This window comes from Plodia interpunctella, chromosome 16, assembly GCF_027563975.2.
Source record: "Plodia interpunctella isolate USDA-ARS_2022_Savannah chromosome 16, ilPloInte3.2, whole genome shotgun sequence".
NCBI classification, from domain to species: Eukaryota; Metazoa; Arthropoda; class Insecta; order Lepidoptera; family Pyralidae; genus Plodia; species Plodia interpunctella.
Genome location: NC_071309.1, coordinates 6,526,658 through 6,540,098, shown reverse-complemented (window position 1 = coordinate 6,540,098; position 13,441 = coordinate 6,526,658). Strand labels below are relative to the sequence as shown.

The 13,441-nt window shown below is 35.5% G+C and overlaps 3 protein-coding genes across 4 annotated transcripts; 1 reads left to right on the top strand and 2 right to left on the bottom strand.

Moving 5' to 3' along the window:
- Positions 1-651: 651 nt before the first annotated feature.
- On the bottom strand, positions 652-2,231 carry RpL9 (Ribosomal protein L9). The gene is made up of 3 exons (XM_053756222.1): positions 2,156-2,231; positions 1,710-1,958; positions 652-1,009 (listed from the first exon to the last, which is right to left on the bottom strand). Exons 2-3 carry the CDS (start codon positions 1,948-1,950, stop codon positions 678-680), a joined length of 573 nt encoding a protein of 190 aa, XP_053612197.1. The 5' UTR covers positions 1,951-1,958; positions 2,156-2,231; the 3' UTR covers positions 652-677.
- A 907-nt stretch (positions 2,232-3,138) lies between these two features.
- cos (costa) lies at positions 3,139-8,114 on the top strand. The gene is made up of 6 exons (XM_053756455.2): positions 3,139-3,670; positions 3,872-5,802; positions 6,231-6,449; positions 6,697-6,830; positions 7,037-7,166; positions 7,732-8,114. Exons 1-6 carry the CDS (start codon positions 3,394-3,396, stop codon positions 7,849-7,851), a joined length of 2,811 nt encoding a protein of 936 aa, XP_053612430.1. The 5' UTR covers positions 3,139-3,393; the 3' UTR covers positions 7,852-8,114.
- Positions 7,852-13,386, bottom strand: LOC128676372 (uncharacterized protein). Of its 2 annotated transcripts, none has more exons than XM_053756456.1 (13): positions 13,236-13,386; positions 13,033-13,162; positions 12,540-12,657; positions 11,971-12,106; positions 11,624-11,737; positions 11,421-11,538; positions 10,965-11,067; positions 10,431-10,522; positions 10,079-10,179; positions 9,789-9,935; positions 9,266-9,397; positions 9,024-9,168; positions 7,852-8,555 (listed from the first exon to the last, which is right to left on the bottom strand). In XM_053756456.1, the coding sequence occupies exons 1-13, from the start codon at positions 13,256-13,258 to the stop codon at positions 8,469-8,471; spliced, it is 1,446 nt and encodes a 481-aa protein (XP_053612431.1). In that variant the 5' UTR covers positions 13,259-13,386; the 3' UTR covers positions 7,852-8,468. The 2 variants fall into 2 exon arrangements, with proteins under 2 accessions (XP_053612431.1, XP_053612432.1); XM_053756457.1 differs by having other exon boundaries at positions 13,328-13,346.
- Between the last annotated feature and the right edge of the window lie 55 nt (positions 13,387-13,441).

The following is a 13,441-nucleotide window of genomic DNA, read 5'->3' as shown; positions in this document are numbered from 1 at the left end:
GCAAGCGGCCAATGGGACATTGTTAACACTGGTGACGGATTTTATTCAAGTCGTGGCCTAAAGACTTCTGACATGACTTACTAGCTGTAACCTACCGACTTAAACGTAGCAAGTTGTCGTCGCATGCATATCTGTTCCGCTCGATAGTCTATAATCGAAATATAATATCGATAGTGTTGTTTTGGTACTGCTCTGCAATATTGTCACTATTGTACAATGGGATTTACGATGGAAGCAATTTTCTTAATTGAAAGCAAAGAGAAGCAATGTTTAAACATACGTTTAACATTATATATGCTTAGTGAACCGTTCATTCTGACGGACACAAAACTTGATAGATCTAATATTACAAATCAATGCTAGCGATAGATGATTGCAGAACAATACTATCAATATTATGAATTACTGTCAACCAGTAGCGTCCTCACGATGTTTTCCTTCACCAGAAGTAGTAGTCTTTGAAAACTAGTACAAACTATTGTGGCACAAGTAGATTTGTACCTGGGACCTTTCAATCACAGGCAGACGGTCTTAACCACTGACCACAACCACTTCAACTTTATATTAAATGTAGACTACAAATTAGTGCTTTCAATATTTTGAATACATCTTATTTGAAGAATTAAGGAGATATGTAATAAAACAAAAAAATAAAGATTTTCTATTTAATGTCCTTATTATATCTCATCCTGCACAACAGTGGTTTTCTCGGAAACATAGAGCCCATCTAAGAACTTTCTGATATCTTTGTTTTTAACTGTTGTTGACTGTTGAATGAGGGCAGCTGAGCTGGATACATCCTCAAGTGAGTTGCCTTCAATAATCAGTTCATCTTTCTGCTTCGGGGAGTTTACAACTGTGACTCCAGGTGCCATCTTTACCCTTCGGATGTACTTCTCACCAAGGAAGTTACGGATTTCAATCAGTGTGTTTCCTTCAGTGGTAACACAGTTGATGGGGAAGTGAGCATATACAGCCCTCATCTTGTACTGGAATCCCTTGGTTACACCTGAAATTAATTAAATTTAATAAAATAAATCTGGAGTAAGACATAATGAGATGAAATACTATAAATAATTCAGGAGAAAAAACTGAACAGAATTTTTTCATCTCATAATTATTTTGAAAAGCATGTGTCACATGTATGACAAATACATCTAAAGATGGCATACAAGGAGAACCAATACAATATTATAAAGATTGCTGTAATAACTTAAATCATCAGCATTTCAATATACCCATTGCTATGAGACTTGCTTGATCAGCCAGACAGCAAATGGTTAACATTTTATGATTAAGTTGTACACACAGTTTATTGCTACTTTTGCATTTTACAAGTTTCAACTATTTTTCCGAAAAGTGTAGTGCAAACCCATCTATAAGTTCAAAAATTGCAGAAATATCCAAGAAAAAAAAAATATTAGTGATGTTATTATCTCGACAATTCCAATATGTATTGTGTGATCTAAATATTATCAGCAATGTTAAGCAGTTGATGTACTTATTACAAAACTAACCTCAAAAACGTTTCAAGTTGGTATTGACTGAGCTTAAATTTAAGAAAGTATAACGTTCGGCTGTTAGTACTAGTTGGTGGTTTATACTGTCTATATTCAAATATGAAAATCCCAAATCTAAAAAACAGTCGTGACACTAACAAGAGGTTCCAAAAAACACCGGTCCAAATACCTATCAAAACCTTTGCTTACCTTTGATCATGTTTTCTACGTGGGAGCATACAGTCCGTACTGCAGCAAGTTCTTTCTTCGAACCGAACCATTTTTCCACTTTCAGGTACCGAGGACCATCCATACGAATGTCCACAGCCAAATGTTTAAAATTCCTCTTCAAAATTCCTCGAGGCCCTTTTACAGTCACAAGTCGTGATTTCACATGAACAGTCAATCCCTCAGGGATTTTGACCCCTTGGTTAGCGACGATTTGCTTCATGTTGTAGCCTAAAACAATCACAATAAACGTGATGATGTGAATCTAACCTCAGATAATTTTGACAACAATGAGTGAGTTTAAAAAAAATAACGTTTAGAACTACACATATATCACATAAACCACTGTTATTAACAATAAAAACTATAATTTACATTAAATTTACTTTGATTTCATACGATTATTTTTATCAAAAATAGAAACCCACTTTTGCTCCACAGAAGAATCGCTAAAAAGAAGGCTTAATGTTGCCATACACAAAAAAGATAAATTTTCATTAGCAGTTTTAACAAACATAAGTACGCAAATATGTAGGTAATGTATTTCTCTTTCTTCAATTTTACGGGTTTCCAGTTTACTTGCATTTGAGGTCAACGTAAAAAATAAGGAATACCTATTTCGAAAATTTTGCACTGATTTTATAACCGACCGCCTGCCTAGCGATAACTATCCCTGGGAATGCTATTGTTGCCTATATCCCTTAGTCGTCTCGTACAATATCCATGAGAAGAAAATTGAGTAATCCTGTTTTATGGGAAAACTACAACACTATAATGAAATAATTATATAATATAATCAACAAAGACCGCATATTAATGCGAGGTTTGATGATTGTACTTTATAGGACTGTAGAAATTTAGTAATGTACTTCTTTTCAGTGTTTTTTTTAAACCGACATCCGCCGTAGATCTCACAAGCCTCACCTTGATACACTACACAAGATGGTTGTCACATCAGGATCTAGGGCATATGCTGAGCAAGGGCGGTTTTTATTTACTTTTTTTATAATGTATTTAATATAAAATGACTGATAATAATTTGACCAAACAAAGGATTTATCTTTTAAACAAATAAACAACAGTAATTTTTATGTATTGTATTCTGGTAACATATGTTTGTCACTAGTGACAATGTATCTGTCATCATCAATCTGTCAATGTATCTGACACTGACATGAATAATGTTATGCCAAACAAAAAAAAACCTACTAATATAGAGATGTTCCTCTGTGTTTTCATTGCATAAATCCACCATATCGATGAATGTCGTCGTCTCGTCGCCTTTAATCTTAAATATATTTCATTTGGTTTACGAAACAGGTTTCCTGATGACGATAAAATTTGAAAAATTAAAATGACGAATGTCGAAACGCGCAGCTTGCGTAGCAAGCATGTAGCATGTTACCTATCGATTGTTGTTGAAATCACTAGTGTTGTCATCCACAATCCAATCCCATCCCCCTATTTGCTTTTGCTTGGCATTTGTGTCTAACATTGGAGATTGTTGTAAATAATATTTGCTTTGTTGTTGTATACGCTTTACATAAATGTATTTAAAAATTTTAAAAATCAAGTTTATTAATAAGTGACTTCTAATAACGTTGTTGGCAATTGGTTCTATTTACTGGTTTCGACAAGCTGATGTACCTCTGACTTGAAAAATACGATGGATATTCCAGTGCAAATTGCGGTGAGGCTGAAGCCTCCAAGCTTGGCAGATTCTACACAATGTATTTTCAGCAATCCAGTTACTCAAATAGTGATAACTGAGAGCGGACAAACATTTCACGTGAATAGAGCCTTACCAGTAGACTGCACTCAGCCACATTTGTTTAATTCCTTTATGATACCACAAATCAACTGTTTTCTTGATGGCTGTGACACATCTGTTGTTGTATTTGGACAGCCTAAAACAGGAAAAACATATACTTTATTTGGTCCAGGTAAGGCATTATTTAAAATTATTGAAATTAGTTAAAATGATTATAAACTTTTGAGTGTTTGTTTGTGATAATTTGTATAATTGGTCTCTTTTACTGGCATTCACGAGTAACACCAATAATGATCTAAAATTTTAGAGTTTAAATCAAATTTCACTTACAACATATCTTTTTATAACAGCTTTTATTTCACATTTATTTCAGGTTTTGAGTGCATTCACAGTGAGTGTGATCAAGGTATTGTGCCAAGATTTCTCACAGAAATCTTTCATAAACTGAACCAGATGCCTGAAAGAGAGTTCATACTTCATATCACATGGATGCAAGTTGTCAACAACAATATATTTGATGTACTTGGAGCTGGCTTGGTTCGGTGCTGTAATGTAGAAGAAGCCTTCCAATATCTGCAGCTGGGATGGAGGCAAAGATGTATGGGCAATAACCATACTGTATTCACTGTGAGTATGGAACAAAAATGGGTCGGCACAAATGGTGTTCTGAATCACAGGATGTCTACAGCTAGCTTTTGTGATTTAGCTGCATATCCAGACCCTGGACTGTTTGCATTAGAGGGCATTATCAAAGAACTTTTATCAGGCAATCCACCAAAACAAATTAATTATGACCAATGCATATTGACAGCAATGCTTCGAGACTCTTTTGGTGGACGTGCATTCACATGGGTGATAGGATGCATCAGTACAGAGCCTGAAGATTACCAAGACACATTAAAAATTTTGAATTTGTGTCTATGCTGCCGGGGCATCAAAAACTTTGTCACAGTCAACCTGTTTGCAGACAACAACACACCTGTCTATACGGAAAAGGCTATGCTTCAACCAACAGATAATAACTTCAACTTACAGTTTGCTACAGCTCAGTGGATTAAACTGGTATCAAATGCTGAGGGTCTTTTTAACAAAATTTTACAGTCAAAATCTATTACTGAAGCTGATATGAATCAAGTTAGTGAGTGGTTGTTTTTAAAGGCAGAGTGTGATGAATGTTTGAACGGTGATGTTGGAACAGACAACAAAGATGGGGGCCCCAAGCAAGGCCTGCCACGAATAGCTGAAGACACAGAACCAAGTGAACCCAGTGAGTCTGATGTGGAATCTGATTCTGAAGAAGATAGTCATTCAGATACAGTTTTCCAAGATAAGCTGGAAAAATTTATGGATTATTTCAGAGAGAAAAATGATCAGCTATTCACAGAGAGATGTGAGGAGTACCTAAATCACATTGATTCTGATGATGTCACACTGTCTGAAATAAGTGGATCTCAGTCTTTGCCTGTTATGACTTCACAGTCAAACTCTGGCCGCAGGAGGACCATTCAGCCAGGTGAAAGCCTCTCTGGGGCCGAGTTGGAACTTCTCAGAAAAGTAGCTGCCAAAGCAATATCCCCTGAATCTCAGAAGATCATTATGGAATCTCATAAAAAAGATCTTGATCCAGAACCTAAGCTTATCGAAAGAGAGCTACTAAAAATGATTGATTCTCCTAAAATGGATGAAATATGCAAAAAGTACAAAGTGACCAAGGAAAAGTATACTCAAAAGCAAATATTGGCGAGAAAGCTTTCAAAAGAAATAAGTAGCAGCCAATCTCAGCTCAAAGAGCTTATAAATCTTTGCATTGCTAAGGAAAGATTGATTCATGACTTGACCAAATCTGTAAGCCATAATACTCACAATAAATTAGATAAGGTTGAAAATAGTATTGACCATGATGTTTTGAAAGAGATTAGGAGACATGAAACAAACTTAAAAACATATAAAAAACAGATAGAACAGATAAAAAGGCAGATTCGTAAGGATGAGAAACGTAAGAACACATTAGATGTGGAGCTAGTAAAGGATAAGTTAAAACTTGACGAATTGTCAGAAAGTTCTGTTGACTTTAAAGATGTGAAAACAAATACTCTGAAACATTTCACAAATAGGATTACTCATCTGGACAGTATATTGAAAGAAAAGACAAATGATTTGGAGAGTATGGAGTTGTCGAAGGAGAAAGAATTAATGCTCAGGAAGGAAATTAAGAATCTGAGGAAAACAAGGGAATGTTTACATGAGCAGAGGTGTAGTCTTGGGCACAAGAGGAAAATTTACAAATCATTGTCTGATTCAGAGGTAAATATTTTACTGGTGGAATGAAAAGTTTATTAGAAAATCTATAATTTTCTTCTTCAAGAAATTATAGTTTAGTTAAATTATAGCCTTACACTATTTCACTTACTTATTTCATTGCGGCGTGTGGTTTCTACTTTGTCATAATTACGTAAGGGTTGAAAGGCTAACAGGCAACAATAACATTCCTAAAGAAGGTGAAGATAGGCACGTGGCTGATCACAAATTCAGAGCGGAATCTTATATATTTCTTTTCTACGCCTACTGAATGTCCACACACACTAGGATAGTATTGATTGTGTTCAAACTTAAAACAATATATTTTTAGACCTTGTCATAATTTCGTTTTTGTTTTCAAGGAAATAAAATAATATTCATATGCTATAATTAATAGTGCTCAAGTCTTGGTCTTAATAAAATATTAATTTCAGGAAAGGAAATTGCTTGAATGTGAAGAGGCTATCGAGGCCATAGACACGGCAATAGAATACAAAAACAACTTGATCTGTGGGAAGTCACCATCAGCATCATTGTCAGACTCACAAGACAACAGGGACTCCAGGACACGGGGGGAACAGATGTTAATGGCCCGACTCGACAAGTTGTCACATGATGAGATGAAAACATTGCTGTATAAATATTTCCAAAAGGTACATAGGTGTCAGTTATTTATTAGTAATCGGAAAATATGTATGTTGTGTGGTTCGTAGAATGGAAAGGAGGATGTCAAACAAGCATAAATGCTAGATTACTGGGATTCATGGGATGATTTCTTGAGTTTTGGGAATTCGCGTAGACGAAACAGAAAGAGAATATTTTTGCTAAGATATTTAAAAAAATGTGATGGTGGCGCTAGTGTTCGGGTACAAAGCGTCTCATAAAGTGTTGTTGTGACAGGTGGTGGACCTGCGCAGCGCATGCGCGGCGCTGGAGGCGGGCGCGGCGGCCGCCAGCGACGAGGCGGCGCTGTGGCGCGCGCGCGCCGCCGCCGTGTGGCGCCATCGCGCGCGACACGCGCCCCACACCACCAGGTAACACCGCTCTATACATTGTACTACACTGAAACATTAGCATAGAGCTTCATGGTCAAAATCTTGCATAAAGTTTGATAATCAAGCATCAGCACAGAGCTAAATGGTTCATATTTTTCCTGCATTTTTTCCACTGTTCGAAAATCGATTCTTAGCGTTGGTTGTATTGTATGAAATAAATGAGTGAAATTCCTCTTTCGTTCCAGACACTTCCAATCCGTGCATAAGTACTTGGACACCGGCGGAGCGCTGGCACTGGGAGTCACCACGGACTCCGACACAGACGACGCGATGCGACTCGTCGACCGCATGAAGCTGCTGGCCCGCTGTCCACCGGTAAACGCTTAATCTATCTTTATTCTTACATATTTTAAAAAGAAGTCCTGAACTGCTGTATGTATGAACGCGATAAACACAAAAACTTTTACTTATAGATGGTGTAATTCCTGAGGAAAGATGTATATAAAGGATGGTACGGCCGCCGCCGAGCCGCTTTGTTTGCTCGACTTGGGGGGCACTGCCGTGCCCCTAGATTATGGTTTTACCCAAATCCGGGTCGGGTCACTAGTTTTTATTAATATTTGTCAGGTCCGACGTCACTTGGTTATTTATTATATTTTCCACTAAGAAACTTTTTAACTATCTATTGGTGAAAAGGTTTTCTGAGTTTGTCGCGAACAGAACAGACAGACAAGTTATTTGAGTTTATCGCGCACAGACAGACAGACGCGGCAGAGGATTCTGTTTTATATGTGTAAGAATTACGCAGACTTTATCCAAAGCTCTTTGTTCAGTATACTTTGAGTGAATGAGTGTATAGTTACTACCATCCATCATCACTTATAATTAGTGTTCTGTCGGTGTGTTTATATCATAGTATAATTAGTGTTTTTATTCACAGGCCCCTGTGATACCTAGTCAAAATTTACGGCAACTGATGCCAGCAACAAATTTACCTGTCGCTAAAGTCACCAAGGAGAGGAACAAACTGGTGATCATACAGCAAAATAAGAAGCAGTGATATTTACTATTTTTTTTATTTTTACCGTTCAATTTGATGCTGATAATAATATTATACTTATTTCTCAATCACATTATCAACTTATTTAGTGGAGATGTATATATTTTGTAAATAAAAAAAATTGAATAACTATCACATATATCACAATGTTTCTGCTTAAAAATATATATAGTATTTTCTATGATTGCAATATTGTAAATTACTTATTTTTTGCGACTCTATAAGACTGTTCTTATGTTTTTAAATATAGCAATGTGTAAGTATTACATGTTTTATTGAATAAATTTCCTGATCAAGTGATCATATTATTTATAAACTTGTAAAGAGGTTAGAAATCCGGTCAACGCACATATTATTTCTTTTTAAAAATCTTACAATTTGCGACTGACTCACGCACGGCGGGAGATAGATACCGTGTCGTGTAAGAATACTTTTTTTTCAAAACCTTTCAAAACTTTCAATTATCTTATATGTTTATTAATTATTTGTCTAAATGTATTTTGATATTCTCTAACAAATATTCTAGGAAAAATGCAAACTTTATCTCATTCGATAAAAGAATCTAGTTATTGTCTATGGTCTTGTAAGGAGGCGGCCGCAGGCATGTCATGGTCGTTCTACTTGAAATCCCAGGGAATACACAGCACGCCGTCCGATAGCACAGAGTAATAGTGAGTTATATAAAGTATGTTCCCTTGTAGTTTCTGAAACAAAAACACAAATTTTAAAAGTTAAGCTTTCGCGACGTCCTGTCATTTATATAGTTTTGTTCTGAAATGGTTGCTATGTTTTATTCAATACTAGTTTTTGCCCGCGTCTTCGCCCGCGTGAATTTTCCAAGGATATAGATAGTGATTTTTTCGGAATGAAGTGCACCGTATGTAAAAGACATAGGGTACATTTGATTACTTCAAACTAGATCATGTATGCAAAATTTCAAGAAGATTGGTTGAGTAAATCAATGCGTCATGTGAGATGCATTTGGGCGCCTTGAATGAAACTTGACACCAGTAATAGCAATAACACAATCGAAAAGAGAGACGGTAGGTTGCACCGTCAAATTCGACGTTAACTTTAATTTTTTCCAAACATCAGCGGCGCGCCGGTTAAAATTAAGGTCAAATTTAACTGTGCAACTCACCCTAAGAGTAAAGTTAAAGCAGTAACCTTACCGAGTGTAGTTTATCAGCCCGCGTGAGCAATCTCTGGCAGCACAGGATCATCAGTGCTGGGGTGATGCTGTCATCTTTGTGGAGCTCGAGGAGACCGAATCTCTCTTTCACTTCCTTGTACAGAGCCTTCTCGATGTGTTTGTTTCTGGAGCGTAAAAAATAACCTTAACATTTTGAAGATTCGACTGTGATTTGTGAGTGTGTGTGGGGGCGGGGGTTTGGGGGAAACATTCTAAACTTACATGCTGTATTCGGTCATACGTAAGGTGGCATCGTCGATGTGTTCGCCGATGAAGGCCACGAGCTCTGCGGCGGGGCACGACGCCGGCGTTATGAACTGTCCGGTCGGGGACACCATTAGAGGTCCCGCTTCTCTGAAAACAATGGCATTCGATCACTTATTGACACGCATATTGACACTTTTAAGGCCATCTGTGATGTACTTTGGAGTATTCTCCTATTATTCAAATACTAATACTTACTACATACTTCTATTCCATGTATCAAAAACAAAAAAATATATGGGACTCAAATATCACAAATGTTGGTTAAAAAGTGTTTTCATTATACTAGAATACTTAATGGTAATGTTTAAATTGACAAATTAGAAATACATATAATTTTCGTGTTTAATTATGTAAACGCATTTTTTTTATACACAGACAACTACCCACTTCTGCATATACATATTACCCTTCAAATGGAATTAGCAACACGTTTATCTAATAAGATTCGAGGAAATCAATTTAATAAATTAAAACTTACGGTTCGACAACAATTTCATATTTGCTAAGGGAATTTGGTATAGATTCAGGAAACTTGTGACCGCGCCCGTAAAAGTCGCCAATAGATGTCACTAGTTGTCTCAGGTGGTTGCAGTATTGTGACGCTGACACTTTCGGCATGAACTTTCTACAACAATCATGTATAGAATTATTATATTATTTTTCTTGTGGGAGTAAATAAAAAATATTTAGTAGGAATGTCGGAGTAATAAGAAAAGTTATTCGATTTAAGATCGTAATTCATTGACCTAAGATCTAATTTTACATTACCTTCTACGGACGTGAATATCTCGAAGGATTCCTGATAAAGTTTCCTCATAATTTGGTATGGAAATAAGCGCGGCATCTTCTTGACTCACTTTCTTTATTAACTGAAAATAAAAAATACCTAAATATTAGGGGAGGCTTTTGCCCAGCAGTGGGAATTAAACAGCTATTTTAAAAAATGGTTTAAACAATTAAATAGATTTTGGAAGTTGTCATTGTTGGAAGTTATCAACCCGAAGGATAGTTAAGGACATATCTACCCTACACCAACACATATAAATTTATTTTATATATACCCGCGAAGCGAGAGTATGTGCATGTATAAAAGATTGACAAAACTAGCTAATGTACTTACAGAAAGCCATTCGTTTCTAACGTCAATAATGTTTAGATACACTTCTCCATCTAAACTAACTCCAGTGAATGCTCCGAGAGCTAGAATTCTGCCTGGGAATAAACAAAATGTTACCATAGACAACACATGTAACACTGATGTATTGTGCACATTTGATTTGATCAGCTTCATGGTTATAATTCTTTGAAGTTTAGGTCATTTATCAGAGTGTACCTATTCTCGATAGCTTTCTCGGCTGAGTAGCCAAGACACCCAGGGTCCGTTTGAAAAGAAATCTTCAAACTATAAAGACTGAGCTGTATTTTTACCTGATGTTAGCTTTATTTAAGAATACTGTTGTTGCCTATATATTGTTGCTTACAGCATATTTGTATTATGCATATGTCTACAGATCTCTCTGTCAACTGAGCTTCCCTCGGTGTCTTCCCCAGCCGTTGAGCGTCGGAACCCAGGTTACGCTTTCCAATTTTCGGTTTTGAATAGATAACTGGTTGTAATATTGTCTAATAAGAGTACAAATCCAAATAACAATACCTTCCAAATTAGACATAACACTAGTATGCTGTGTAGCCAAAGACTTGAGACTTTGAAGAGCTCCTCTGATATGGCTTATATTCCATCCACTTTCGTATCTGACCTGCAAAACACATTATACTATGAGTTATTCTATTATTAATCTATTAGGCAAGACTAAATAAAATTGAATTTAAAAATGCTGTTTGTCTCATAGCTTCCTGCAGCCCTTGATAAGCTCGGGCTAAGATACTATGATTATCTGTGCAGATTATACTGAGCGAAAGCATCTACATTCGCGTTTCAAAGCGCGAGTACATTTAGGGCTTAACAAAAGTACACACTATATCTCATTCACACTTCAGTATTTGTAATATGAATTTAATGACAATGAAAAGTATAGATCTTAATACTGGGAGATAAAGAATGCATACAATGGAATTTCTATAAAGTTCCCCTGTATGTATGATTACGAACTTGTTTTATACCATATGTATTGACTAAGTGGTCTATTAAGCTCTTCACTTGTTCTCTTGTTGCACTTGTTGATTCATATTTTTCTCTAGCTAATGTGCTGTTATCTATAACCCAGTTCCTGAAAACCAAAAAATGAAATTGTAAGAATCTCAGTACTGTTTTTATTGATTTATTGATTTCTTCTCAAGCTTAAAACAACTTACACAATATTATCTATATTTATCTTTTTTTCTTCCACTCTCCTTTTTATTCGAGTTGCATCATTAAAGTTTTCTGAGAATTCTTGATATGCTTTGTTGAAATCTGCTTTACTGAAACTGAAAATTATATTTGTTTAGATAATCACTAATATAAACTCATATTAATCAACTGGCGAGGAATAGAAGTGGTTGGAAACAAAGAGGGGAGGCTTTTACTCAGCAGTGGGACCAGTTAATTACATATGAAGAATATTTTTATATTTTTTTTCATGCTTTTGATTTAAAATCCACCCTTTATTAAATAGGACATTCAGCTTGATTCATTTTGGAGTTCAAAAAAGCATAGTTACCTCAAATCTGGTGGTTTCTGATTTCTTGGTATTTTGTCCACATAGGTTGTTGACATTTCACATGCATTCAAAACTTTGACTACAGTGTCCCGAGGATTGCTTCCATTTAGTTGTATTTTTACTAACTTGAATTTACCTAAAACATTAATTATGCAGATAAATCTTATCACCCTTCTTTTAATCGTGTAATTGCTAACACTGGTGTCAAATTTTATTTATTTTGCCTAAAAGCATCTAACATCTTATAGCCTAATTTTATTATATGATGTTATGTCTCCGATATAGACCTGTGTTAATTATTAGATATTTTACATAGCTTTATTTATTAATTAAACAATATTTTTACAGTTGACTGAAAAGTAAAACATTAAAAAAGTTTTTAGGTTATCAGTTGAGTCTGCAATTGCAACAATTTAAAAATAAAATATCATTAAATGTGAACCAGCTCACATGAACTGCTTAGTAACAATAACTTTTTAGTAAACTTTTTAATAGAAACTTATTTTTACTCAGTGATTGAATACAAAATTAAATAAGATGATAAGTAAATGATGATGAGTTATACTAACCTTCTGGCATATCTTTTTGTCTCAGATAAAAAGGTAGTGGTGGTACTGCCAGTCTCCTGCTGGCTTGCTGAGCCTCAAGCAAGGCACTTAACTGTTGCAATGAGTTTTCATTCACTTTCTGTATAATTTAAAAAAAGTTGATTAATTTGTGCTTTGATCTATCATAAGATTAACATAATTTTTTTGTAGGGTAAGCACAAAGTTTGAAACAATGAACCTCCAAATTTAGCTTTAGAAGTCAGTGAACTACCAATATGCTAGCAAGGTGTGTGTTAATTTAAAAGGAACAAATGCTCATTCTATCTACATTCTGGCCAAAGGCTGGCCATAGCCTGTGGCCAGGCATGGGTGGACAGTTGATTTAGTTGCACCTTTAGAGTGTATCATTAGTGATTAAGATTTCAAAACCAAATGCAGAGATTTTAGCAATATCACACACATGTTGTGGGTACTTGCTAATAAAAAATGAATACTTGAATATTTATTTAGTTACCCTTTGCTCTGGATATTTTCCGAAAAGGTCGGGGTGGACGCTGAAGTAGAATGGTCGTAATGCAGTGGAGATTTCAGCAGAGCTCAAATATCTACAGAACACACCAGGAGCACCGGTACAGCTGCACCAACTGAAAAAATTCACAAAAATTTAATTTTAGTCATGATACTTTAAGTTATGTAATACGACTAAGAATTACGTACTTTAGCTTGATCCTGGAGTACATTTTGAAGATATTTGGCTGAACTGAAACTAAACTACATTTAATTTGCGTCAAAAATAAACATTCACTCACATTTTTTATTCTTGTTTCAATGACTTTACTTACGTCAACGTCAATCAATGACAGAACTGAAGTAACTTCTTGTCACTATTTTTTTTGTTTTTAAAGTGGGCTATAGAATAGCTG

Bases quoted from the DNA above. Each gene is read 5' to 3' on its own strand.
- RpL9 (XM_053756222.1), bottom strand. From the start codon at position 1,950: ATGAAGCAAATCGTCGCTAACCAAGGGGTCAAAATCCCTGAGGGATTG. The intron at 1,010-1,709 runs GTAAGCAAAGGT...AATTAATTTCAG, and splicing joins CGTAGAAAACATGATCAAAG to GTGTAACCAAGGGATTCCAG.
- LOC128676372 (XM_053756456.1), bottom strand. From the start codon at position 13,258: ATGTACTCCAGGATCAAGCTAAA. The intron at 12,658-13,032 runs GTAACTAAATAA...TAAATTATACAG, and splicing joins GAAAATATCCAGAGCAAAGG to AAAGTGAATGAAAACTCATT. The intron at 9,936-10,078 runs GTAATGTAAAAT...TGATTGTTGTAG, and splicing joins GATATTCACGTCCGTAGAAG to AAAGTTCATGCCGAAAGTGT.
- cos (XM_053756455.2), top strand. From the start codon at position 3,394: ATGGATATTCCAGTGCAAATTGCGGTGAGGCTGAAGCCTCCAAGCTTG. The intron at 3,671-3,871 runs GTAAGGCATTAT...CATTTATTTCAG, and splicing joins ATATACTTTATTTGGTCCAG to GTTTTGAGTGCATTCACAGT. The intron at 6,450-6,696 runs GTACATAGGTGT...TTGTTGTGACAG, and splicing joins TGTATAAATATTTCCAAAAG to GTGGTGGACCTGCGCAGCGC.